Source organism: Myotis yumanensis, unplaced genomic scaffold (genome assembly GCF_028538775.1).
Source record: "Myotis yumanensis isolate MYYU_CA2020_CCGP unplaced genomic scaffold, mMyoYum1.0.hap1 SCAF_10, whole genome shotgun sequence".
Taxonomy (NCBI): Eukaryota; Metazoa; Chordata; class Mammalia; order Chiroptera; family Vespertilionidae; genus Myotis; species Myotis yumanensis.
Window position 1 is genome coordinate 68,950,741 of NW_027223761.1, and position 27,871 is coordinate 68,978,611.

At 43.4% G+C, this 27,871-nt stretch overlaps 1 protein-coding gene across 1 annotated transcript in view; it reads right to left on the reverse strand.

Moving 5' to 3' along the window:
- The window catches only part of HOATZ (HOATZ cilia and flagella associated protein), a 46,801-nt gene extending 19,234 nt beyond the window's left edge, over positions 1–27,567 (reverse strand). Inside the window, exons 1-4 of the mRNA XM_070425947.1 lie at positions 27,278–27,567; positions 23,041–23,510; positions 21,752–21,790; positions 21,251–21,312 (exon numbers count right to left, since the gene is read on the reverse strand). Coding sequence (XP_070282048.1) covers positions 21,251–21,312; positions 21,752–21,790; positions 23,041–23,266 — 327 coding nt within the window. The 5' untranslated portion in view covers positions 23,267–23,510; positions 27,278–27,567. The remainder of the gene's footprint in view (positions 1–21,250; positions 21,313–21,751; positions 21,791–23,040; positions 23,511–27,277) is intronic.
- Positions 27,568–27,871: the final 304 nt, after the last annotated feature.

Below are 27,871 nucleotides of genomic sequence, written 5' to 3' on the forward strand. Positions count from 1 at the left end.
TTCTTCAACTATGAATATGTTCTATGAATTTACTACCATCTCCTGTGTCTATTCCTTGAAATCTGATATGTACATTCAACAATTTTCATAGAGTAAATTTATATCTATTACAATAAGATACAGAACTGTTAGACCTCAAATGATCTGCTGTGCACTTTAAAAGATAGTCTGAATAATAAGTGAAAAGGCTTTCTCTAGCACGAACCTAATTTTTAGAAGGAAGACCTATCACAGTAATCTATGGAAGTGGATGAAAGATGTTAGAGGAATATTAATTGGAGAGAGGAAGAATGCTGACTTGCAAAAAAAATGCATATCTAAGCACCTTTCTGTACTTCCTGGAAATCACTTGACCCTGGCTCATTTCCCAGCTCCGACATATATAATTTTCATGGAAAAATGACAGCTTACTAAAATGAGAAAAACATATCAGTCATTACATAAGAGGGATTCCATAACATTTTTCTTAAATGTATATTTCAACAAAATATGAATTTATCTGTTTTGAAGAAGGAAAGTGTGTATTTTCTTAGTTCTGTTACATATTTTTTCTTAGTTCTATTACATATATCTTAATGGAAAACCAATAATAATTACTTCAAGAACATAGCTCTTATTTTAAAAAACTTACACAAAACAAATGCATAAAAGTAAAAGTGATTTTAAAAACTGCTTTAATATTGCTTTAGAATGCACTTATTTTTTAAAGCAATTAAGTGAGATCTGAATTTTAATGTTGAAAAAAAAACATGAGCATAAAATGAGCATTACATTTTAAAATTCAATAAACTATAGATAGATATACTAAAGGTACTTCTATATATGATTGAATTGCATACTATTGATGATTCAGTCTGCAGTAATTATCAAGGCCAACAAATAATTAAGGTTTTCATCGTGTTGATGTTGCATAGGTATGATGAATGGGCGAATGGGACTGACTTCATCTTTCAGGTATGTCTTCCCTGCCTTGCTGTTAAGTTGTAAGGAGAGGGTGGGGGATTCCCCAGCCAGATGACTCTATCTCATCCCTGGCCCGTACTTCTCTAGCCCATATATTCACAGGCCTATCTGAAAGTTCAAATTGGCTTATCTTTGCTTATCTCAAAGGTACCTGAAATTCAGTAAGTCTAATAATCCAGGAGTAGGGACCGTCCAGCCTGTGGACTGTATAAGGCCCACAAGATCATTTGACCTGGTCCTGCCACGCCATTAGGGGTGAGTTAACTAAATGTTTGACTAGATATAGAAGGCTAATTTTTAAGTTGATAATTTTGTATATCATTTCCTCGAATGATGTCATAAATATCCAAATGGCCCTAGACAGAAAAAGCTTCCCCACCCCTGGTCTAAACTGAACTTTTAACCCCTCACTTCTTTCCAATAAATGTCAACACCTGACCTTCATTTAATGTTCCTTGTTTCACAAAGTGGTACCATAATCCTGTTCAGCAATCCAGAAAGCTATGAGTTATCTTTGATACCTTGCCATGTCTCACCTTCCATATCCAATATGTAAGTGAAATCCCAGTTATTTTACTTGCTACATATCTCTCAAATCTCTTTTTCCTAATCCAAGCAACCATCACCTCCCAACTACATGATTGCAGTGGCCTCCACTCTGGTTCCTCCCTTCTCCTCTGCACTTTTAACCCATTCTCCATATCACTGTTATGCCCAGATTTCAGGATCCCCAAGAAACCACATCAGGGAGCCAGCCAAGTCCGATGCAAAAGCATAAGAGTCTTTATTCGAGCTAGCTCGGCTCCCCCACCTTGCCGACACAGCAGCAGGAAGCAGAGAGAGAGATAACTCTGTGTGGAGACGGGTTTTATAGTGGGGGTTGGAGTAAGGGGAGGAGAAAGGACTGTGCTCTGCCGATTGGTCAGGAGCAAGTCAGTGTCTTGTTCCTGGGTGTGGCTAGCAGAGGCTTAGACTTCTGGGAAGAAGTTCCTTGCCAAGCACGTGGCCAAGGTAAGATGGAGCACTTACCCTGGGGCAAGATGGAGGGCGTAGCCCTTACCTTGGGGCAAGGTGGAGGGTGTAGCCCTTACCCTGGGGCAAGGTGGAGGGCCTAGCCCTCGCCCTTTCATTCCCCCCTTTGTCTTGGAACTTCCGGCTCAATCATGAGATGGACTGCAATTCTATTCCACCGTTGCTAGAGGCCCAAAGTGGGCACACAGAACTATCAACTGAACTATCCCTGTATGCTTAACAAATGGTCCGGTGGAAGGGAAAGAAACCATTTTAGCTTTAACAACTTCTATTGAAATAGGATTTTTCTTCTTAAAATTCCTCCATGGCTATCAAAAAAACAAATCAAGATTAATTTATCTACTGTATTCAATTTGGCCTGATGTTTGCATAAACACAACAAGAATGGTAACCGACCACCTTTGCTGGAATCTCGTGGTTGAATCTTAATGTGCCCCATAGGGCCAGGAAGCCAAGCCATCCAGTTGCCATCAGGCCTGCCTGCAGTATCTGCTGAGTTAGGTGAATCCTTCACCTGTAGCAACTCCACCTGAGCCCACGCTCCAGGCTTTAAGGCCCATCTCAATAGCCCTCCTACTCGTTGCGGCCCAGAGTGTGTGGGGGTTCCACAGGGATGCAGAGGCATCCTTATTGCTCCCCTTCTACTCTTACCAACCGCCAGTGATGGTAGGGCATGGGCCTGATGCTCCAGCGCCAGCCATCTTCAGGGCTCCCAAGCAGGATACCAGATTTTCTTCGTGGCATTCTTACTGGCTTCAAGTCTTTAGAGCTCAGACAGGGCTCTTTAAAACATGATACTCCAGTCAAAGTTTTCCATTAATAAAACCACTATTAGGAACCAGTCTTATTGAATCTATGCAAAGAAATGTATTGCCATGACTTATTTAGCATTGCCAATATTTCAGAGGAATTATGTAAGGTGAAAAACATACTGATCTGCTCTAAGATTTTCTGATTTTTCCTTGCCAATTCCTTTTCATGGAGTTATAACAAAACAGTAACTGTTGGCATTAAACCTTCTTTCCATGCATAACCATGCCTTAGACTTTCTATTCCAAACAGGCCTTTCCCAGCTTTCTACAGTTGAGGTTTGTACTACCCCTGACATGGGCATGGTTACACAGGCCTGCAAGACAATATACAGGCTGCCAACCATCAACTGTCTCTCAACAGAGACCAAAACCTGATGGGCACCCTTCCCTGCCCAGTTGGGCACCTGCCCTCTTGTCAGCCAGACACCCTCTACTCTTGGGGTTCACCCCACACAGTCCCCTTCCAGGACAGCCAACATACATTCAAACCTGCAAGAGAATCAAAGGTCATTATAACATATCAATACAATGAAACATAATATTGGCATCATGGCCGCTTCAGGGAGCCAAATCCTACTAAAGTCTATTCTTGACCTTCCTATGAATTATCCTTGTCTCTTTGGAGCCATGTCCATGAAGATGCAGGCATCATCTCAGTCTATTACACAGTATTGTGGGGGCTCCCGGTAGCAGGAGTGATCGCGAGCAATGTTACCAGCATCAGGCAGGTCGAGCATGCCATAGCTTGAGCTTGAGCGGGTTGCGTTGATCTCAATCGACGCTCCATTTGGTGACGAAGTCTTCCTGGATCTCAGATGGACCCAGGTCGCGACGCCGTCTACCTTGAGAGCAGTGGGGGTCGTCAGCACCACAGTGTAGGGACCCTTCCAACGTGGCTCGAGGGTCTCCTGGCGGTGCCTTCTGCTGTAGACCCAATCTCCTGGTCTGTGCTGATGAGGAGGAGTTGGGGTTGGGCTGGTCTCGTACAGATTCTAGGGCCTGTTGCCTTCCTTTCACAGGCAGGGGGAAGGGCCCATGAAATCTCTGCCCTGAGGAACTGTGAGCCACACCCTTAAATGTCCCAATCAGACTAGAAAAGCCACAAATACGTTTTAAATCTACCCCAGAATTCCAAAATCCCATCCCGGCACAGAATATCACATAGCAAATCAAAGTTCCCAGCAAACAAACAGACAGAGATGTTTACTAGTTAGGCGGGCCGATTCCACCTCTGACAGAGAGCAAGCGCCCTTAGGGAAAGATCCCAGCGGCCGCTCAGGGTACTTTGCTATCGGTCAGAGCACTCAGCCTCAAAGAAATCAAGCCTGTGGTTTTTTTTTAGACACAAACAGAAATTTCATTAGCTAAACAATTTTCAATAAAGACAGATAACATTTCCCATTAAAAACTTTGAATCACCACAGGAGAAAACAAAACAAAACAGAAATAAACAAAAACACTTTTACACAGGCGCATGCCACATTTACAGCACAAAATACCAACAGATAACCTAGTTTGATTAACATATTATCTAGAGCCCTTGGGTAACCTGGGTTAAACTTAGGCATGTTATCTAAATTACAGTCCTGGGTCTCCAGAACACTGAGTTGATAAGTTAACTGGAGCCCTCCGATCCTGGGACAGCTGTGCTGTCCCTCCCAGGCAAAGGAAAAATGTGCCCTCTAAGCCCAGTATGGAACTACAGTTTCTACCTGAAATAATCGTACTTTACTTTAGAAATTGGATTACTGCTATTAGTCCCTTTTAAAGACTTTGACATATTAAATAAATCCGAGAGGCACGCACACTTCCTGCCCCATAAAACTCCGCCTTAAAGCTCCACCCTTGACTAAATCAGAGGGAGGGGCCTTTGCTGTTTCAAGATGGCGGCCCCCAGGGGCGTGGCAAGTCATGTGGCTGACATGGCTGCTGCCAAGTCATGCAGCCCAAAATGGTGGCTGTCTACACTTTTTTTTTGCAAATCAGGACCAATAAGCAAAGGCATTTAGTTACCAGAATTACACAAATTTTCCCAATTCAATCCGAACCTTAAACTTTTAGCTGGCAAGTCAAAATATTCAGCATTTCTCAATCAGTCTAGAATCTAGCTAGCATCCGTTTTTTTCTTTGGGTAAATGATCAGTCTTGGGCTCCATCCTGCACATCTGCAAAGAGACTCTAGCTCAAAACTCTATCCAAAATCGGACAGTGCGTGCATTAGTTTTAAGCCAGCTTTTCTCTCTACACGTGCACAGAAATCCTAGACGCATTTTCTTGGGGAGGGGGTGACCTGTTTTCACAGATCCTCACTCAGATGCCCACCTGACCGAAGTCGTGGAGCCACACAAAGGAGGGGAGAGGACAGGCCCCCTCCCTCCACACTCACACACTTTCACCAGACATTCACTCAGAGTTTAAACAATAACAACTTCCCAACTCCTGAGGGAGCTCTACAGCCTCCCCCAATCTCCTTGAAATGATCAATCACAATACCCAAAGGAGCAGTCTGAGTCCGTCCCATAACATCCGTCCAGTAAGTCCACAGAAAACAGAAAAACACAGACACAGACAAACAGAGGGCCCCAAAGAACAGCCTTCCAACTCCATGGAAGCAACTAGACAATGGCCTTACACTAAACCGGCGGGAGTGACCCACCTCGTCTCAGATTGAGGGGGTTCCTACAGACCTTCCGACTCCGCGGAAGCAAAACTACACCCCTCCAGATGGAAGGTCGAGGCGTCCCCCGACTCCTCCCGCCCTTGATCCCCCTGTGCGTCCACTTAGATCATTGCGGGCGATTACAGATTTCAGAAGTGAGCTCACACAGAACAGATACAGAACAAGTCCCTGAACAGAGGCAGTAGAAAACTGCCTAGGAATGCTTCTCTTCTACCTTTTTTAAAAGATAGGCCAGATTCAAACCTTTAGCCAGTCTGAGTTTTGATGGTGAGTACCATCTAGAAGCCATTCCTCCAGATACAGGATGAGTTCCTTAGAGATAACATATATCACACAGAACAGAATACACAACACACAGACACTTACCGCGGCCAGTCAGACTCTTCGAACTGGGGGTCCCTGGATGGTCTTGGGAATCCTGGACGAGCCCCCAAATGTTATGCCCAGATTTCAGGATCCCCAAGAAACCACATCAGGGAGCCAGCCATGTCCGATGCAAAAGCATAAGAGTCTTTATTCGAGCTAGCTCGGCTCCCCCACCTTGCCGACACAGCAGCAGGAAGCAGAGAGAGAGATAACTCTGTGTGGAGACGGGTTTTATAGTGGGGGTTGGAGTAAGGGGAGGAGAAAGGACTGTGCTCTGCCGATTGGTCAGGAGCAAGTCGGTGTCTTGTTCCTGGGTGTGGCTAGCAGAGGCTTAGACTTCTGGGAAGAAGTTCCTTGCCAAGCACGTGGCCAAGGTATGATGGAGCACTTACCCTGGGGCAAGATGGAGGGCCTAGCCCTCGCCCTTTCAATCACATCTCCTGAACTTTTTCAAACAAATCTGATATTATCATCCCTGAACCTAAAGGCCTTCAATGGCTTTGAAGTATGGTAGCAATCATCTCAGGTAGAAACTATAGTTTACCTTTAACCCTGCTGTTTGGCTTAGGTACCTATTTGCTTTGTTTAACAATAGACAGGTTATTTTGATTTTCTGAATTATATAAATCATCCCATTCGATTAAATACCCTATTGATTGTAATGTGAAATCCCATTTGTAGTGGTCATACTGGTCTTAGAAAGCACATTTTCCTTTACCTGGGAAGGTCAGCACAATTATCCCAAGGTCAGAGGGCTCCAGTTAACCGTGTCCCTGTTGACTCTGTTCTGGAGACCCAAAACAAAAACTGTAATTTAGATAACATGCCTAAGTTTAAACCAGGTTCCTCATTCCAGGCCCGAGGGCTCTAGATGTGTTTCTCTCAATTCAGTGACCCCTGAGACCCAAAACTATAATTAACATGCTGCTTCTGCTTCTGTAAACTGCTTTTTTGCAAACCAGGTTCCTCAATCCAAACCTTGAGATGTAATTAATATCTTTGTGATCTTTGTCTATATAAGTCTGGCTTTGCCACCATCTTATCACTATGAGATTTGGGAAAGCAAAATGGCCCCTCATAGTCCCGGATTGCAATAAATGTGACTCTTTAATTTGACTTCTTGAGGTGTCCTCCTGTGATTCACGGGGTACATTATAACAGCTTCACATTACCATCCTGATCATTCAGCTTCTGTAAGGTGCTTAGCCTTCTGAAGCAGAGGGTCTTTACATGGCTGTTTCTGCACCTGAAATGCTCTCCAAATGCTCCCTTCACACCTTTTTCTGGCCTAATTAATGCCCACTCTTCCATCAACTCTCAGCTTAAAGTTCTCAGAAATCCTCCCTAATTTTCTTGGTTGGATCAATATTGCCCTATTAAATGTTTTCCTAACACCATGTAGAATTCTTTCATAAATATCTCTAATTGCAAATTTCATGTAAGGACAGAACTTGTATATTTAAAACATGTTTTTGTTGTTGTTGCTGTTGTTCATTGTTGTGCTCCAGTACCTAACACAATTGTTTTTGTTTTAACTTACTCAGTGCTCTAAAAATTGATCCTTTATTTAAATAAAAGTTTCAAAGTTTAGATATACAGTAGTCCCTCCTACCCCTTATTTGCAGTTTTTCTTCCCATGATTTCAGTTACCCGTGGTCAACCTTGATCCAAAAATATTAAATAGAAAATCCCAGAAATAAACAACTCACATGTTTTAAATTGCAGGCTGTTCTGAGTGGTATGATAAAACCTCATGCTCTTCTAATCTGTCCCACCTGGGATGTGAATCATGCCTTTGTCCAGCGTACCCATGATGTATATGGTACCCATATGTTAGTTAGTTAGCTGTCTCAATGATCAGATTGACTGTCATGATATTGCAGTGCTTGTGTGCAAGTAACCCTTATAATATCCTAATTCCTAATGCCTTATAATATCACAATGCCTATGTCATTCACCTCACTTTATCTCATCACTTAGGCATTGTATCATCTCACAAAATCACAGGAAGAAGGTACAATAAGTTATTTTGATCCAAGTGCCCCCTAAAAAAAATAGAAGATATTTTGAGAGAAACCACATTCACATAACTATAACCTTTATTACAGTACATTGTTATAAATGTTTAATTGATTAATAGTTATAGTTATTATTATCTTTCACTGTGCCTAACTTATAAATTACTCTTTATCATAGGTATGAATGATTAGGAAAAAACCCCAGTACAGATAGGGCTCAGTACTATCTGTGGTTTTAGGCATCCACTGGAGGTCTTGGAACACATCTCCTGTGCATAAGGGGGGAATACTGTAGTATCCTAAATAACTTCTAGGTTGTTTTTTTTTAAAATAAATTACTGTTATAATGAAAATATGTTTTTAAAAAGTTTATTTCAATAATGGAATCAACTGTTTTAAATTGATTTTTGAAGAATATATTTTGGTTTGCACTCCCCTCTACCCCAAATTACCATAGTTATTTTAATTTGTTTGTCTTAAATACTGATGGCTTTAAAGTAGTTTTCAGAGAATAACTCAACTGTTTAACAATGTGACTGTAGTTTGGAGGAAGAGTATATACTTCTAGGACTTTGCTTTCTTTTTTTTTTTTTTTTTTTTTTTTTTTTTTTTTTTTATTTTTCGCTTAAAGTATTACAAAGGGTATTACATAAGTATCCTTCCCCCCCCCCCCCTTGACAAACCCCTACCCTCCCTTACCCCCCAGTGTCTTATGTCCATTAGTTATGCTTATATGCATGCATACAAGTCCTTCGGTTGATCTCTTACTCCCCTCCCTCCTGCCCCCCAACTCTCTCTGGCCTTCCCACTGCAGTTTGACAATCAGTTTGAGGCAGCTCTGCCTCTGTATCTATTATTGTTCAAAAGTTTGTAATGGTCTTTATCATCCATGAATGAGTGAGATCATGTGGTATTTTTCCTTCATTGACTGGCTTGTTTCACTTAGCATAATGCTCTCCAGTTCCATCCATGATGTTGCAAATGGTAGGAGTTCCTTCTTTTTAACAGCAGCATAGTATTCCATCGTGTAGATGTACCACAGTTTTCTAATCCATTCATCTACTGATGGGCACTTAGGCTGTTTCCAGATCTTAGCTATGGTGAATTGTGCTGCTATGAACATCTGGGTGCATATATCCTTTCTGATTGGTGTTTCTGGTTTCTTGGGATATATTCCTAGGAGTGGGATCACAGGGTCAAATGGGAGTTCCATTTCCAATTTTTTGAGGAACCTCCATACTGCCTTCCATAGTGGCTGCACCAGTCTGCATTCCCACCAGCAGTGCACAAGTGTTCCTTTTTCTCCACATCCTCTCCAGCACTTGTCGTTTGTTGATTTGTTGATGATGGCCATTCTGACAGGTGTGAGATGGTACCTCATTGTTGTTTTGATTTGCATCTCTCGGATGATTAGTGACTTTGAGCATGTTTTCATATGTCTCTTGGCTTTCTGAATGTCCTCTTTTGAAAGGTGTCTATTTAGATCCTTTGCCCATTTTTTGATTGGATTGTTTATCTTCTTTTTGTTAAGTTGTATGAGTTCCCTATAAATTTTGGAGATTAAGCCCTTATCAGATATGACGTTGGCAAATATGTTTTCCCACGAGGTGGGTTTTCTTGTTGTTTTGTTGATGGTTTCTTTTGCTGTGCAGAAGCTTTTTATTTTGATGTAGTCCCATTTGTTCAGTTTCTCTTTAGTTTCAACTGCCCTAGGAGCTGTATCAGTGAAGAAATTGTTTTGGCATATGTCTGAGATTTTGTTGCCTTTGTATTCTTCTAGAATTTTTATGGTTTCCTGTCGTACATTTAAGACTTTCTTTTGTATAGTCAAGTCTCTCACTTGTTCCAAAGTTCTAGTCTGTCCCGTGTTCAGTACCTCGTCTAGTATCTCAGCTATACTGGGACAGCGGTCCTGTCTTATTTTCCACTCCTGACCCTGTGTCCTAATCACCACATCAAAGTTTCTCTTACATGTGGTTGCAACTTGACACCATGATTTTAAATTTCTAACTATTGCCTTTTTCTGGTATCACTTCCTTCAGAGAACATACAATGCTCATCTTCTGTGACTTTCTTCTGTGACCAAAGTTTCTCTCTCACATTGATGTATGCATCTCTCACTCTTGTCTATTGCTTGCCCATCCTTTTGCACAACTGCCTGCAGGTCTGTTCAGTACCTGTGAATCTGTGAGGCCTCTGAGTCTAGATCAATCCTATTTTGCATTGTCCTCTTATGAAATGAGTACCTCATATGACATCTAACTCAAGGAACTAGGCTATCATGCAGGATCCTTGTTCAGACAAGCTAAATCACCCATCTATTAATTTGTATTTGTTTGACAAGTTAGGAGATCATCTACTACTTGACAGACTCTGTGATTATAAAGTCAAAGAAGTTATGATCCATTCCCTTAAGGAACGCAGAGCCTGCAGGAGAAATACATCAACCACACCACAGCACTATATGCCAGGACTATGGCAGGACTAGGGAAGCACAAAGGAAGGGGCCTTTATAGCGGACTGGGGAATATGTGAGGGTAAGAAAATACTTGAATGTGACCATTGAATAGTTTTAGAGTAAAAACAGGCATTACCTAAGTGGGAAGAATGGGAGAAAGGCATTTCTAGGTAGAAGAAATGGTAGGCTCAATGTCATGGAGGTATGAAACAACTTGGTGGGTTCTTGGAACTACAAGAGGTTCAAAATGGCTAAGGTATGGCCCTGGCTAGTGTGGCTCAGTTGGTTAGAACATCGTCCTGTGAACCAAAAGGTGGTAGGTTCTATTCCTGGTCAGGGCACATATCCAGATTGTGGGTTTGGTCCCTGGTTGGGGTGCATGCAGGAAGCAACCAATCAATGTTTCTCTCAGTCACATTGATGATCTCTCTCTCTCTCTCTGCCTCTCCCTTCCTCTCTCTAAAAAATAATTTTTAAAAAAGTTATTGTATGAATTGCACTTAAAGGGGAATGATGGTAAATGAGGCTGGGAGGTGAGGTAGGAGGTAGATAGTAAAATACTTTGTATATTAAACTACAGTTCAACCAATTTTAGTGTAGTCAATTTTCATTCGCAGTAGCTATGATTTATAAAGTTGCTGTGAACACTGAATTAGCAAGTACTGAACCATTGTTCCTAGCTTCCTGCCTGCCTTAGTTACATTTCATCAAAGGATCAATATATAACTTTTTTGATGTGTGCTTGTCTTTAAAGACACCTTATCCTATCTAATAAAAGAGAAACATGGTAGTTAGCCGTACATCCGCTACCCTTCCCATTGGCTAATCAGGGCGATATGCAAATTAACTGCCAGCCAAGATGGTGGCCGGCAGCCATGCACTGAAGCGAACAGGGAGGCTTGCTTGCTCCAGTGACTGCAGACTCCAACGTTCCCCGCCTGACTTGCCAGCCTCTCAGCTGCAACTCTAAGCAACTATGTTGCAAATATAGAAGCTAAACAAAACCCCAGAAACCTGCGTTAGTCAGCCGGGCTTCAGCCAGCCAGACAGCAACATTGTATCAAATACAGAAGGTAAACAAAGCATCAGAGGCCTCAGAGCTAAAGCTGGCCCAGAATAAAAAAAGAAAAAAGAAAAAAAGGAGTGGTTGGGAGCTTCAGTCACCCGCCAGCCTGAAAACGGCCCTCAGCCCCTCAGCCAGACTGGCCAGGCACCCCAGTGGGGACCTCCACCCTGATCCAGGACACACTTCAGGGCAAACCAGCCGGCCCCCACCTGTGCACCAGGCCTCTATTCTATATAGTAAAAGGGTAATATGCCTCCCGGCACCGGGATCAGCGGAGCCGCGAGGCCTCCTGGCAACGGGATCAGCGTGACAGGGGGCAGCGCCCAAACCCCCTGATTGCCCTGCGGCTCTGTGTGTGACAGGGTGCGGTGCCCCAACCCCCTGATAGGCCCTGCTCTGTGGGTGATAGAGGGTGGCGCCCCAAACCCCCCCATGGGCCCTGCTCTGTGTGTGACAGGGGGCGGTGCCCTAACTCCCCTATTGGCCCTACTCTGTGAGTGACAGGGGGGAGCTCCTCAACCCCCTGATTGGCCTTGCTCTGTGCGTGACAGGGGGGAGCTCCTCAAGCCCCGGATCGGCCCTGCTCTGTGTGTGACAGGGTATGGAGCCCCAACCCCCCTGATGGGCCCTGCTCTGTGCGTGACAGGGGGTGGCACCGCAGCTTCCCTATCGATCCTGCCTTGAGTGTGACAGGGGGCGGTGCCCCAACCCCCCAATCGGCTGTACCCTGAGCGTGACTAGGGGTGGCATCGCAACCTCCCGTTCCGCCCTGCTCTGTGCATGACAGGGGGCAGCGCCCCAACTCCCCAATTGGCCCTGCTCTGAGCCCGACCAGGGGCTGCACCTAGGGATTGGGCCTGCCCTCTGCCACCCGGGAGCAGGCCTAAGCCAGCAGGTTATTATCTCCTGAGGGGTCCCAGACTGCTAGAGGGCACAGGATGGGCTGAGGGACACCCCCTCCCCCCCCCCCCGAGTGCACAAATTTTTGTGCACCGGGCCCCTAGTCCTATATAATATAAGGCTAATATGCAAATCGACCAAACAGCAGAACGACCGGTCTCTATAATGTGCACTGACCACCAGGTGGCAGATGCTCAATGCAGGAGCTGCCCCCTGGTGGTCAGTGCACTCCCACAGAGGGAGCACTGCTCAGCCAGAAGCCGGGCTCTCTGCTGGCGAGTACAGTGGCGGTGGCAGAAGCCTCTCCCACCTCCACAGGAGTGCTAAGGATGTCAAACTGATAAATTGTAGCTAGTAAGTAAATTTGCAAATATTACCAACACAGTGGCTATAAAATCTCAAGCCAAACAGATGAATGATTGTATCACCTAAACCGTCAGTTGGACATTCCCTGAGGGCTCCCGGACTGCGAGCGGGCGCAGGCCGGGCTGAGAGACCTCCCCCACTCCCTCCACCCTGAGTGCACGAATTTTGTGCAGCGGGCCTCTAGTTTAAAATATACTGTTGATTTATCAATATAGAACCCAGAGCCAGCATCATTTATTTATAACTCATGTCTGAACAAAGCTTATCTAATACATGTATTTCCCCCATAAGGCACATGATAACTACTTGCACTTAGAAACACTAGACAGCATTTCAGCACTTGGAGGCTTTTTTTAAACAGTAAAATCATTTTTCAAAAAGCTAACGACGTGGCACTAACTAAACTGCAGAAAGGAAAACTGTTCATAGAATAAGAGCTGAAAAAGGAAACAGAGCACCATCACCTTGTTCATCCTCAGCTAGAAACATGTTTGGGCTACGCAAAGTGTTCACTGTCCTGTGGGCGTCCACCAATGACCATGGAAGCACCACCAGAATTGACTTTGGAGTTACAGATAAATTGTAGCTAGTAAGGGAATTTGCAATTACCAACAGGGTGACTGTAAATTCTTGAGCCAAACAAATGAATGATTGTATCACCTCAGGCTCTGAGGGCATTCTTGATTACATTTCAAGTGACTAAGATACCTTCTCATAGAAAAATGGTCAAATGATGAAGTAAATATAGATACATAAATTGTTTAACTTTATTATCTGCTCCAATATAATTTGCCCATGATTTTTCATCTTGTCTTTGATAGAGGCAAAGGGAAAAGAATGTTATATTATTGATCTCAGGTATGCCATAATTCTTTTCTGAGTCATCTGATCCGCAGAATAATACAGCTCTCTAATAATTCCTGCTGCTTTTAAGGTATCAACTAATTTGAACAATAATGCTTCATGAAATTGAAATCAAATGGATAGTTCTGCATTCACTTAAAAAATACATGATCCTTTTTTTTTGCCTCATTCTGCATTTGATAATTTCATTCAAATCATTGCAAACAGATAATTAGTATGGGTCCCTGTCCAATTGTACTGTAGGGTACAATTTTGTTTTAATTTTGTTCTTAAAGTGAATGTGTATAGAAAATAAAGTATACAGATCTTTGGGAAAATGAGGAAGAGATGCAGCTGGGGGCATGGCCTTACCCAACTCTGGGGCTAGTGCTGTCTGGGGCGATGAATAAAGCTACTTGATCCCAAATCTCACTCCTTTCCCCAAGTATGTTTCATTGACTGCAGGTGTTACTAAAAATTAAGGGGTGGAGGGGGGGACTTCATCTCTCAATTGAACATGTTCTCCAAGATCAAATAATGCTTGAAAACAAAGTGGTACTGTAGATGATATAAAAGAGTAATTAGTCTTCATATAATCCTTTATCTATCATTTGCAACCAAAACATTTGCTTGTTATTGTGAATGCCCAGTCTGTTTTTATGATTCTTCCACCTGAATTATTTGATAAATTAGGAACAAGAATTTAAGTGACTAAGTATATTTTGTTGGTGAAAGAGAAATCCACCATTCCTAGTGGTATTTGTCTTATGGGGGAAAGGAACTCTGATAATATTACATTGGAGTGGAAAAGCAAAACTAACATAAAGCAGATAACACTGTTACTGAGAAAATTTACTTTGCCTGGGAAGCCAATCCTGATCAATCTGACACCCAAGGGGATTTTCCTTATCTGAATTCCCTACATCTCTGGTTTGACTCTAGGACACTCACTTTGAAAGTGTAGGACAGGCATGTCAAACTTTCGGCCCACAATGAATATTTTTGTGGACCAGCCAATGTAACAGTATGTAAGAAAGGTTTAATAAAAGTTTCATAACTTAATTTTTACAATATCCTGTTATACATAATTACTAATAACAAACTACAACGTTCGCTAATGACTGATCACTATAATAGTGTTGCATTCATTTCCCGTACTTGCCTTACACACAGGCGCACCATTTCTCTCCACTAATATTAGCAGCGAATATTTTAGCAGCCGATTGCCACGTCATTAGTCTTGGACTGACCTATTTGGTGTGTGCAACAGGAAATACTTCGCTTTTGGAGAACAAGAAAAATAGGTTTATTTGTGTTATGCTTATTAATTTGTGTGTTATTCAGTGTCTGGTAAGTTAATGTTCAAGAGAAATATTAATTTTTATTAAAATGTTCTATTATTTTATGTTAATGATTACTAATTTATTTCAGGTCTTTGTATTCAACATGTCTCTATCGAAATAAACCTATGTTTTTATGAAAATTGAAGCCTTTGTTTTTTTTTTCGGCCCACATAAACTTAAACCTTGTTTATTTGGCCCGTGTTAGCCTTTGAGTTTGAGATGCTTGGTGTAGAATAACAAAGAATAACATTAAAATTTTATTTCCACTTTCATGCTTCTGTGCCTAAGAAAACACCTTGTGAAGCCTCATAGATTCTTCTTCTTCAAAGAATGCTCTTATCATAGTACAATTTGCTTCTTTTTCATGGAAATGATAGATAGCAAACTCACTTTTGGTTTAGACTTACAGTATTGGTTGCATAGGTTGGGTGATAGGACAGGTTAAAACCCCATTCCCAATAAAGGGTTTATCTGAGATGTTGACATGCAGATTGAATAATTTCCTTGTAAAAGGATTTTATATTTACTCATGCTAAAACTTCGATTCCAGGTGGATATTTCCAAATATGCCATCTATATATGTGCCTTAAAATACTGCTCTGAACTCTTCTTCCTTCTCCAAGCAAATGCATCATTTATAATTCTTTTCATAAAGAGATAATCATTAAAAAGGTGGCAAAACTAGAAAGCAAATTAGTTTTATGATTTCAAAGAATTAGCTGACTATTCATTTATTAGAATGTTTTCAGACTACTTTAGAACTCTCAGAGGTAGAATAATGGTCCATATAGTGCTATCAGGTTTCCTTTATGGACAGAATAAGCCATCTAATCTTGACAGACACAATTGTTTTTGATTTCCTGCCATGGATATCCATCACAGAAATAGAAGTGATTAATAGCATTTTGTCCACTAACCAAAAACATTTATAATGTATACCTAGAAAATATTCCAAAGAGGATAACATTAAAGTTTCAAAAAATTTCAACAACTGAAAAATCAATATCAGTTGAGGAGAGAAAGCCATAAAGCTACTTTTAAGAGAGATGGAAAATACATTTTTAGATTTTCGTTAATTTTAAGGAGATAGTGGAAGAAAAAAAAAAAACCTTTAAGAGAATTGATGGGAAATATTATTTCCCATTTTAAAATGAATATTATTCCAGGAATTTACTTATCATGTATATGATCAAAACATGTATAAGATTTTCTCAAATTAAATAGATTGTAAATGTTTTAAAAGAACTTCTACTCCCATTTACTTTCTGTCATCAAGCTAAAAATTCTAGAATAATGGTGGTAGCAATGGAGAGAGAGTACTATACACTTAGAAAAACAGTTGTACCCGAAATAGATTTTATGTTTTAGTAATTACAGGGAGTCATTTTTCCTCTCATCATATATTGACCGTGAGATACAAGCAAAACCAAGAAAAGAGGTGAGGTGCTAGAAACAGTCCTACTAAATCAGACTTGCAAACAGATTAGCTTTTGGGAACATTCTTGCAAAAATTATCATTCTAGAAAATTTTCCTGATAAATATGTTTTCAGGCTAAACAAAATGGAAATATCACTGTAGAGAGCATACTTTCATTCATTTATTACTTCAATTATGTATTTATTTATTCAATTAAAAATATTTTAGTTTCAGTAACTGGAAAGGCATGTGGTTAAGCAAATAAGAAATAACTTCTGTCCTCATAGAAGAGAAGAAAATTAACATTTGTTGAGGGCAAACTATGGCCAAGCACTTTACATCTTATATCAACTCTGAGGTGGATATTTTTTACCATTTCTCTTTTTATATCTGAGGAAGCTGAGCCTCATGGATGTTTAATAGGTTGCTCAAAGTCACACAAATAGTAAGTGGCAGAGTTCAACTTCCAAAATACTTGGTCTCCAAAGCTCACTACACTATGGGCTTGTAATCTAGGGGGAAAGACAGAAACATGCACAAGTAGCTGCAACACAGATAAGAGACTGTGACAAACATTAGGAGAGAGGCATATGGCACTTGCTCTTGGAGCAGAGAGAAGGAAGCTCTTCTCCTGCTAGTCTCGAGGTCACTCTGGGAAGGCTTCACAGAGAAGGGGCATTTGAGTGTGGTCTTGAAGATAAATGGGGAGGAGAATTACAGGTAGAGACATAAAAGTGCATTGCAGGTTAAAGAAACAGCTTATAGTACTGCGGGGCTGGGAAAGATGTCTCACACTTGTTTTCATACTTTAGTTTGGAATTTTAGAATATTTGGCAGCATGCCTGAACAATGCCATGGCCCGCAGTCATTACAACACAATGAATTGCATGGGCTCTGGAGTTAGGATGCAGGCTTTGAATTTAGGCCTGCCACTTCCTGGTTGTGGGAGCTTCGGAAAATCATCTACACTAATAAAAGAGAAAAATGGTAATTGGCGTACGACCGCTACCCTTCCGATTGGCTAATCAGCGTATCCTTATGCAAATTAACTGTCAGCCAAGATGGCGGCCGGCAGCCAGGCAGCTGGAAGCGAACGTGAGGCTTGCTTGCTCCAGTGACTGCAGATTCCAATGTTCCCCGCCTTGCTGGACTCTGAGCTGGCAGTTTGAAACATTCTAACAAATATAGCCGGCTGGGATCTCAGAGCTGAAGTTATACATTGTTTCGATTATAGAACGGCAAACAAACCAGCAGCGGAAGCCTCAGAGCTAGAGCCAGAGCTAAAGCTGGCCCAGAAGAAAAAAAAAAAGAAAAAAAGGAGTGGTTGGGAGCTTCAGTCAAAACCCCTAGCCTGAAAGCAGTCCTCAGCCCCTCACCCAGACTGGCCAGGCACCCCAGTGGGGACCCCCACCCTGAAGGGTGTGTGACCAGCTGCAAACAGCCATCATCCCCTCATCCAGGCTGGCCAGGCACCCCAGTGGGGACCCCCACACTGATCCAGGACACCCTTCAGGGCAAACCAGCCGGCCCCCAGGCCTCTATCCTATATAGTAAAAGGGTAATATGCCTCCTAGCACAGGGATCAGCGGAGCCACGAGGCCTCCTGGCACCAGATCAGCATGACAGGGGGCAGCGCCCAAACCCCCTGATCGCCCTGCGGCTCTGTGTGTGACAGGGTGTGGCATCCCAACCCCCTGATCGGCCCTGCTCTGTGTGTGACAGGGGGTGGTGCCTCAACCCCCCCCCCCCCCCCACGGGCCCTGCTCTGTGTGTGACAGGGTAGAGCCATAACCTCCCCATCGGCCCTGCCCTGAGTGTGACAGTGGGGGCGCCCCAACCCCCTGATTGGCCCTGCTCTGTGGGTGACAGGGGGCGGTGCCCTAACTCCCCTATCGGCCCTACTCTGTGCGTGACAGGGGGGAGCTCCCCAACCCCCTGATGGGCCCTGCTCTGTGCGTGACAGGGGGGAGCTCCCCAACCCCCTGATGGGCCCTGCTCTGTGCGTGATGAGGGGGGGGGCAGTGCCCCAACCCCCTGATTGGCCCTGCTCTGTGAGTGACAGGGGGCAGTGCCCCAACCCCCTGATGGGCCCTGCTCTGTGAGTGACAGGGGGCAGCGCCCCAACCCCCTGATTGGCCCTGCTCTGTGCATCACAGGGGGTGGTGCCGCAACCTCCCCATTGAACCTGCCTTGAGTGTGACAGGGGGCGGTGCCCCAACCCCCAAATCAGCCCTACCCTGAGCGTGACTGAGGGTGGCATCGCAACCTCCCAATCTGCCCTGCTCTGTGCATGACAGGGGGCGGTGCCCCAACTCCCCAATCAGCCCTGCTCTGAGCCCGACCAGGGGCTGCACCTAGGGATTGGGCTTGCCCTCTGCCACTCAGGAGCAGGCCTAAGCCAGCAGATCATTATCTCCCGAGGGGTCCCAGACTGCGAGAGGGCACAGGCCGGGCTGAGGGACCCCCTCTTCCCCCCCGAGTGCACAAATTTTTGTGCACCAGGCTTCTAGTTTACTAATAAGCTTTGTTTGGTTAAATGGGGATACGCATCATGAGGTTGTTTTAAGGAGAATGTGAGTAGATACATGTAAACTGCTTAGCATTGACTCACTAAATTGGCTGTTAGGAATGCTACATCCCAGTAATACATTCAGTCATTGCAGGATTCTCTTGGTCACTTTTTGCACCATGGCATTGTTAGAAGAGAACTACACAGTATTAACTAAACTCTCCTATATACTCACCAGGCACAGTTTCAGCAACATTCTCTTTCTTTTCTGCTGGATTGCTGTTTTGTTAGGCCTCTTCTACTCTCCAAAACATAATTTTCTATACTGCATTGCAAGACCCATTTGACTAAATGTACAGTTTGGCAGATATACAGAATAATGTGTTTGTTTAGGTTTAGCAAAAATTATCCAGTCACCACTCTGGTAGCACATATGGGGAGGGGTATATTATGTGGCCTAGCCTGGTGGTTGAGAACCAACTGTAGAGAGTAGGTACATTGGGAGTGGGGGAGGGGTACAAGGGAAGGAAGATAGTGGCAGGAGAAGTCAGTCAGGTCATGGTCAGATTGGAAAGGAACTTGAATGCCATGTTGAAGGGCTTGGTCTTGACCCTGCAGATGTGGAGAGCCATGGAAAAGAATGACAGTAGGTGCATGGACTGCATTGTATCCCTCTCAAGTCCCTATGTTGAGGCCCTCCCCCTCCCCCCAGTGTAACTGTATTTGGAGATAAGGCCTTTAGGAAGGTAATAAGGTTAAGTGAAGTTATCAAGGTGGGGCCCTAATGTGATAAGATGTGACCTTATAAGAAGAGACACCAGAGCTCTCCCTCTGCCATGTGAGGACATAGCAAGAAGGTGGCCATCGATAAGCCAGGAAGAGAGACTTTAGCAGAAACCCACCCTGTTTGCACTTTGATCTCAGACTTCCAGCCTCTAGAACTGAGAAGATTAAGTTCTATTGTTTAAGCCATTCAGTCTGTGGTATTTTGTTAGGGCATCCCCAGCAGGCTAATACAGTAGGACATCAGCATGATTGGATTTGGAATTTAGGAAGATAACTAGTGCAGCGCAGAGAATTGTTTTGCATATTTTTTGTCTGGTCAACTCTATACATTCTTTGAAACCTAGCTGCTCTGAGAAGAGTTCTTGATTCCTTAAGCTTGATTTTAATGTCCTTCAATATGTTTCCATAGTATTATGTGAATACATCTATCATAATAATGTATCATAATTCTTGACTTTAATTGGTTATTTCCCCCACTAGATTGTAAACTCCTTGAGATCAGGAACCACATTTTATCTTTGCATTCCCAGCATCTAGTACTGTACTTGGCATAGAGGAGGCTCTCAATAAATATCTGTGGAATTAATAATTCATAAGTTAATAGAAGAACCTAGGGCAAGGAAACCGGTTCTAAGATACTAATGTAATAGTCCATTAGCAGAATATCCACCTGTAGCTTATACCATATTGTCTTAATTGTTTGACAAAATATTAAAAACTGATAATAGTGTATCTTTAACATTTTATTTCTAATCCCTTCCAAAATGATATTAAATGAAACTTTAACTCCAAAAGTGCTGAAGAAATAGATTTTTAATGATTTTTGCCTCAATGAAAATGAGGCTCCTTCCCTCACTTTAAGTTCTAGTATAAATATACTGTACCTAATATCCTCGAGAGAGAAGAAAATGCTGACTGTTTCTAATTACCTAATTTGTTTGGAGGAATCAGCAATAGTCCACAAAGAGAATTAATGTGATCAGCAAACTCAAATGCATTGTTTTGTAATTTATGCAGAATTCCCGATAAGTCTTTCAGAGTTTGCCAATATGTGCAATGATTAAAGACATTAGGCCAAAACAAATCCTTTGTCTTTGCCTTTAGAGTACAGAAACAGTTACAGGAATGGAATTTATCCATTAACCAAATAAAGTATTTCTATAAATCACTATATTAATTGCTGACTTAAAGGCTGTGCCCACATCATGAAAAGCAAACAAAAGATATTGCCAAAAAGAGACTTGTCCAGTTGATTTGACAACATCAATGTGTTTACTTAGTAATTTCAGCCCTTAGTGGAAATGGTGACAGACTCATTCCTCTGTTCTTTTAATTTTGATCTATTAAGATAGTCAATCATATTCAATTTTTCCCAATTTTATAATATTTCTGTTCTTAAAACATTGTATATGGTTTGGGATCTTATTGGAGGGAAAGTATGTGAATCCATTTCTCTCCATTTCCCTCTAATTCTGTTGTTCCTATACATCCTTGGGCTTTTGCAGAGACTGAGAATAGCAAGTTTAATAGAATTTCTTAATCTTCAATTAAAATTCTAGCAAAAGTTTTCCATTTGCTCAAACAGACATACAGATGTAGAAAAATTTTATATACAGATGTTAAAAAAGAATAATTGGGATTATTTAGAAAGCTTAATGAAAATCAGATGACCTTCTGAAATGTTGACCTACCTTTTCCAGATACTTTTTTTTCTCCTCCATCTTTAGGGTTTCATCAATGGCATCTGTTCCCTCTACAGAAAATAAAGTCATATTCAATCTGAAATAATTTTATCTTGATTTTATAATAATATTGATATAAAATTGCATAAAGATTAAAAGTTAATACATAGAGTAGGAAGGTAAACACAAATATGTACTATGTTTTAAAACTTTATAAACCAGATTCATAAATAATTAGAGATGGAATTAATTAGCTATGGCTCCAGAAAACCTCTAATCTTTAGAAGATGAGTACGCTTGAGTCCAGAGACAAGAAAAGGTATTTGGTATCAGAGATTCCAATTTCCACATCCCTATTCAAGATGTTATAGGAAATGAGGCATTTTCCTCTGAGTAAATAGGGTGCTTCCCGAGGCAGAGTTACACCAAAGTATAAAGTTGTATCTTTATACTTCGAATTTTCTTAATCTTGGAATCAGAATGTTGAGAGGCATAAAACTTGGTACTTACTGTTTTTCTCAAGAGAAAGAGACTGCAATAAACTTTTCTCTAAAATTAACAAAAGAATATAAGTCATTAGAAAACAACAGCATTAAAGGTATTTAAGCTTTCTATACCTATAAAAATAGTTTCCTTAGGCCTTACTAAGGTCTTACAGGCCAGGAACTTAGTTCCTAATGTTAACTCTGCCTTCAATTTTCACTAGGGATTTCATGTTTGAACTCAATTATGTAAATGACTATTTAAAAAAATTTTTTTATTGATTTCAGAGAAGAAGGGAAAGGGAGAGAGAGATAGAAACATCAATGATGAGCCAGAATCATTGATCAGCTGCCTCCTGCACACCCCCTACTGGGGATTGAGCCTGCAATCCAGGCTTGTGGCCCTGACTGGAATCCAACTGGGAACCCTTCAGTCTGAAGGCCAACGCTCTATCCACTGAGCCAAACCAGCTAGGGCTAAATGGCTCTTCTTAATATCCTTTCAGCCAAGGTATAATAATATTTCCCCAGATGCTTCTATACCCTTTGGCCAAATAGATGCTATATAGGATACTTTAAGATGTACTTTTAGATATAACAAAGACACCACTGATCCTTTTGGGTAGAAGAATTGATGAGAAGTCTTAAGAACTATTTGCATAAGGTTTTAGACATGTCAAATGAAAGATTCTTATTTTAGAATTAAATTTGATAGATACATGGATAAAGTTGTGGTACATATATACAATGGGATATTAGCCATAAAAAAAAAAAAATGAAATCTTGCCCTTTGGGGCAACATGGATGGACCTCAAAAGTATGATGCTAAGTGAAATAAGTCAGACAGAGAAAGACAGATACCCTATGACTTCACTTACATGTAGAATCTAAAACACAAAATAAGTGAACAAACAAAACAGAAACAAACTCATAGATAGAGAACTAATTGATGATTGCCAGATGGGAGGGGTATTAGGGGATGGATGAAAAAGGGGAAGGGATTGGAAAGTACAAATTGCCAGTTATAAAAATAGCCACAGGCTGTAAAGGAAAGCATAGGGAATATAGTGAAGAATGTTGTAATAATTATATATGACGGGTAATAGACTTGTGTTGGTGGGATCACTTTTACGAAGTGATATAAGTGTGTAATCACAACGCTGTACACCTGAAACTAATATTGACTGTCAACCATCATGGAAAAAAAGAAAAAGCATTATGTTCAGCACTTTCTCCTGGGAGGGGCTCTGGTATCTTCCATGTTGACTGAGGTAGAGAGGTGGAGGCAGACAGGATAAACTGGAGGCAGCTACTCACCAATGGTGCTGCTCTTAGAGGACCTGGCCACGGGCAGACGCTGACTGCTACTGCCCGACAGCACCAACTGGGACTCGTTAGGCGGATACATTGACGCCGTGATCCAAAACTGCTTGGCCAAGCTGGTGTCCTTTTCTGAGGAGCCACTGAATACTAATAATCCCTGGGGATAAATTTCACAGGACTTCTTTCCAGGGCTAGGACCTGCACCAGGCCTCGTTTCCATGGCAACTGAGGACGCTTCTCCAAGCTCCCCTGGCCCTTCTCCCAGCCCCGCCTCTCAGAGAACCTTCAAGTTGGCAGCAACAGGCCAGGCCGGAAACCCTTAGTTTCCTCCGTAGATGTTGAGGTCCAGCGCGCATGGGTGGGTCCTCTGAAGCCCACTTCTGTAGTGACCGCAGGCTTCGGGACCAGTCTTAGATGGAGTCCAGATAGGAGAGTCAAAACATCAACTGGGGGCGTGTCTTGTCCTGTTGGGGTCAGTGGGGAAGCACTTCAGCGCTCATATTGTGGGTCAGCCTTCTACCTGCCTCCCCTAGTCTCCAACTTCCATTCCCCCAAAGATATCCCAATAAAGCTTTCTATTCCTTAGCCCCACCGCCCCAATTCCCGCTTCCACACCGACTGTCATAGCTCGTTACAGGCCAGCTTTGGTTGGAGAATTAAATGGGGCAGATCCCATTCTATTGGGAGCTAGAGGTCTAAACTGGGGCAATGGGTACCCGTGTATATAATTTTTGTTATAATTCTCTCCCCCGCCCCATCCTTTAAGACAAATCTTAGGAAAGAAGCTGGATTTAGATTAACTGCATTTACTAATGGGTCCCGCTAAAGGCTGCCTAGACTGCAACAGTGTAAATGATTAAGGACGTCTGATGAGTGGACTCGGTCCTTTCATGAAAAACAAAAATTTTGTTAATGTAGTCTTACAGAAATATTAACAAGTGCTTGTGAATAGCTTTCCTGGGAGGTTTTGATAATCTAGGAACAATTTAACCATTTCAGAGATAGGAAAGTTGTAATCATTGTGGAAGGAATTGAGATGATCCTCATAAAGGCAACTTAGGAAATGAACACGCGCCGATGACCGTCTATGTCGGCATGGCACTTTATTCTTTCAAAACACTAATACAGTCTCATGGAAAAGATACTTCAAAAGTTGATCATCCCAAATCTATACAATTACCCAATCTACCTGAAAATTTTTTGGGTTAAGAGCCTGATGAAATACTGAACATTTTTATATGAAAATACACATATATTTCATTACAAACATTATATATTTAGCAGCTAAAATGTTGAGTTCTCTCTTGGCTGAGAGAACTGGCAAAATTTCCGTGTTCCAACCCCAACTCCCCCAAGTCCATCGATGTGCACAGGCGCCTCCTTTGGATGAAGTCCCAAATCTTTTTACTTGGCCGTGTAGTTAGTGATTGGTACTACTAGCAATCAGCTAACTACACTGCCTAGTAACCAGACTCACAGAAAACAGTTTCCTTTCATCGCAAACTGCAGTCTCAAGTTGGAGCCCCAGGCTTTGTGACTAAGCCATTGGCTCAGCTGTAGCTCACTTTAGTTGGTGGGTGTGTGAATGCCCTACTAAGTAATGAAAAATCGGCACGATTAATCACAGCTATGCAGCATTAAACGTCGTTACCTGGGGCGGGGGTAGGGTGGGTGTGTGTGTGGGGGAGGGGGTGGGGTCCTCCCAGCAGTTTAAAAGTCTGTACCTTACAGTTAAAGCCATTAAATCCCACATATTTCACTTTTCTCACATGGGATTGCATAATCTTGCTTTTACTCTTAGAAAGGGGAACAGTTTAAGTGTATCTAGAAGCAGCAGCCCCCCTCCCCCACACCCCCCAATTTTCAGGGCTTTGCTGGCACTTGGACAACTTGCTCGCCAAGCAGCGCCAGGCCCATCAAATGCTGACGCATCAGATCTCAAAGCGCAGCTCGCTCTGCTCCAACGTTTGGGGTTGGCCCTTGGCCGCCGCTGCGGCGGCGTCCTCTCCTCTCCGGCGGCGGCGATGCTGTGCCTTGTTTTGATGGCAGTGGAGTTAGTGATTGCCAGCACAGAGCACAATCAGCTAATTACACTGCCTACAAACCGAGCACCGGCGCCCGCAGGCTGCAGCTCCCGGCGGTCCGCAGCGCCCACGCGGGGTCCCCGAGCCGGCGGCCCGCGATCGCCACCCGCCTGGACCCCGCACTTCACCCCGGGCCATGCCCGCAGTGCCTGGGCGCGAGGCCCGGGCGAGGCTCTCGAACGACGCCCCCGGAGCCGCCAGGGACCCACCTGGGACCCACGCCCGGCTCGCAGGCTGCGCTGTCCCGCAGGACTCGCCGCATACACCTCGGGTGGCACGGCCAGTGGGCGGCGCTCCGAGGGGACCCGCACCTCCTGGGCCGGGCCCCCCAACTCCAAGTGGCTCCCGGGAGCGCCCGGCCGGCCGGCTTCACCTCTGCCGCAGAGTCCGGCTGCCGGTCTCCGCCGCCCCGCAGCCTCCCGCACCGCCCAGGGCCTCCTCTAGGTTCCCGTCTCTTCTCCGTCCCCTGCGCTTCCTCCTGCCGGCTCCCACCGCCCTCACTCCCGGGCGGCCCGACGACTTCTCTACAGCTCCCAGCCCAAACCCCCGAGCCGGCTCCCAACCCCGTGCGCCCCGCAGCTCCGAGCCGCCAAGTGATTGTGACCGTGGCCGTGGCCGTGGCGAGCCAACGGCCCTTGGAACCCCGCGGGGAGGGGGGCGGGGCGGGCACGCGGGGCTGGTGGGGGAGGGGTCGGGGAGGGCGCGGAGGGAGCTGAGAAGGGGCGGGTGGAGGGCCCCCGGAGGGAGGGGAGAGGCCAGGAGACCGAGGCACAGCTCCTTAAAAAGTTCCTCTACCTGATGAGACCAGGGGACTAAGCGCTCCTTCTCCCCTCTCCCCCCCAAGAAGCCCCAGGAGCCCACTTTTCATGCCCATCCCATTCGGGATGACAGCTGGCCTGGTACCAAACTGAAGGCTGACTTTTCCAAGTGGAGATAGGCCTGGACCCTGCCACTGGGTGGAGGAATGACTTTGAGGGTTTCATCTGCGCTCTGTGTGCCCCTTAAACGCTGGGAGGGCCATGGGGTGAGGTGGAAGGCTGCGCTTTAGTCAAAAAGGGAGCCAGGAAGCTTGTTACTTAGATCAAAGTCTGGCCCTCATGAGATCAAGGCCACGGTTTTACACTCTCAAGACCCACATGAGGCAAAACGATTCCTACTTCCAGCACATCTTTATTTAAATACCAGCTATGTGTTCAGCCCCCAAAGTCATAGGTGGCAACAAAAAAGTGAACATAGTTACCTTTGGAGGCAGTATACAATCAATTGCTAAACTGGGTAGAGACAGAAGGGAGTAGGGTGGGACACTGAGAATTGTGATTGGTCAGGGAAGGTTCGTGGGGCAGGTACTTGAAATAAGACTCAATTTGGACATTCAGGGTGAGGGCTGTGAAGGCCGGAGAAGCAATGTCTTGTGACCAGTTCCATTTTCTTATTCTCACAATTTCACATTTGATGACGGAGATGTGTTTGTGTGTGTGTGTGTGTGTGTGTGGAGTAGATGGGGCAAAGAGGACAGTTACAGAGGAATTCTGGTAGACCTCCACTAATAATTGTTTCCTTTAGTCACTCCTTCCCCCCTTTCCCTTCAATAAATGAATCAGAAGACGATAAAGAATATTTTCTGATTACACCCTGTGTGGAACTCAATTGGAAGTAGACCCCCACCCCCCAATATAGTCTTCATGAACCCAGCATAATGCACTCCCTGTTGATCCTGAAAGCCTAGTTCTAAATTATTTTCCACCAAAGAAAGCTTCCCAGCTACAGAGCGATTCCCGAAACCAGCAAATGGTCTCATAGGTGCCATCAATAACATGGAAAGGAGGCCTCCGGCGAGTCCTAGCCACAGAAAGGAGTCCTGTGAAATTTATCAACACACATTCCAAACCCACACTATTAAAATGCCAGGACTTTCCAAGGATAAGTTGAAGTTACAGTATTATCTTTGAATATACAAGCATTTTTGCTAAATTCATTATTTGTTCTGTGAACACCAAAGTGAAGAGTAAGAAATCAAAGTGAAATATAAAATGTACAGTACAGAAAACATGAATGTAAAAATTAACCTGTTAAGTTAAAATGCAAAACACAAGTCATTTACAACTCACTGTAATTTATGATTATTAGTTGCATCTTGCACGTCTTACCTGAGTTGGGTTGCTCTCATCCAAGGCATGGGTTGCAGTAGATGCCTTGAAATTTAGATTTTTAAAACTTCTCTTCAAATATAATAAAAAAATAAAGAAAACATAGATATAAAAGTCACCAAGATGCATTTCCTACTGAAATAAATTTTTAAAATGCCATGTATCTTGTGGATAGTACAACTAAAGCAGTTCAATAATGAGGAGAATATGTGTGGCCTGGCTCTGTGTGTGTCTGTTTTAAAGAATGCTTGTTCTCAGGGTTGCTGTTGATGTGGCCGGCAGTTACTAGAGAAACTCCACGGATCTCGTTCCCTTTATGGTTCATGTCTAGGCATGCCTGGAGACCAGGAGACCCACGATTTAATCTAAGTAAGAATGCTGGGGGTGGTTAAAATGCCCCAACAGAAGACTGTGTTTGTTTTAGACAGTACCAGGAAGGCACCTTTCACGGGAATTATTTACTGTTTTATTTAATTTCTGGGCTTTTGGTGAATAGGGAGATGGGGAAGGAGCACTAAGGAAAGGAGGTGAGATTAGTGATGAGAAGGAAACCAAGAGGCTAGAAAACAAACACCTTCTGCTGTAGCTTTGGCA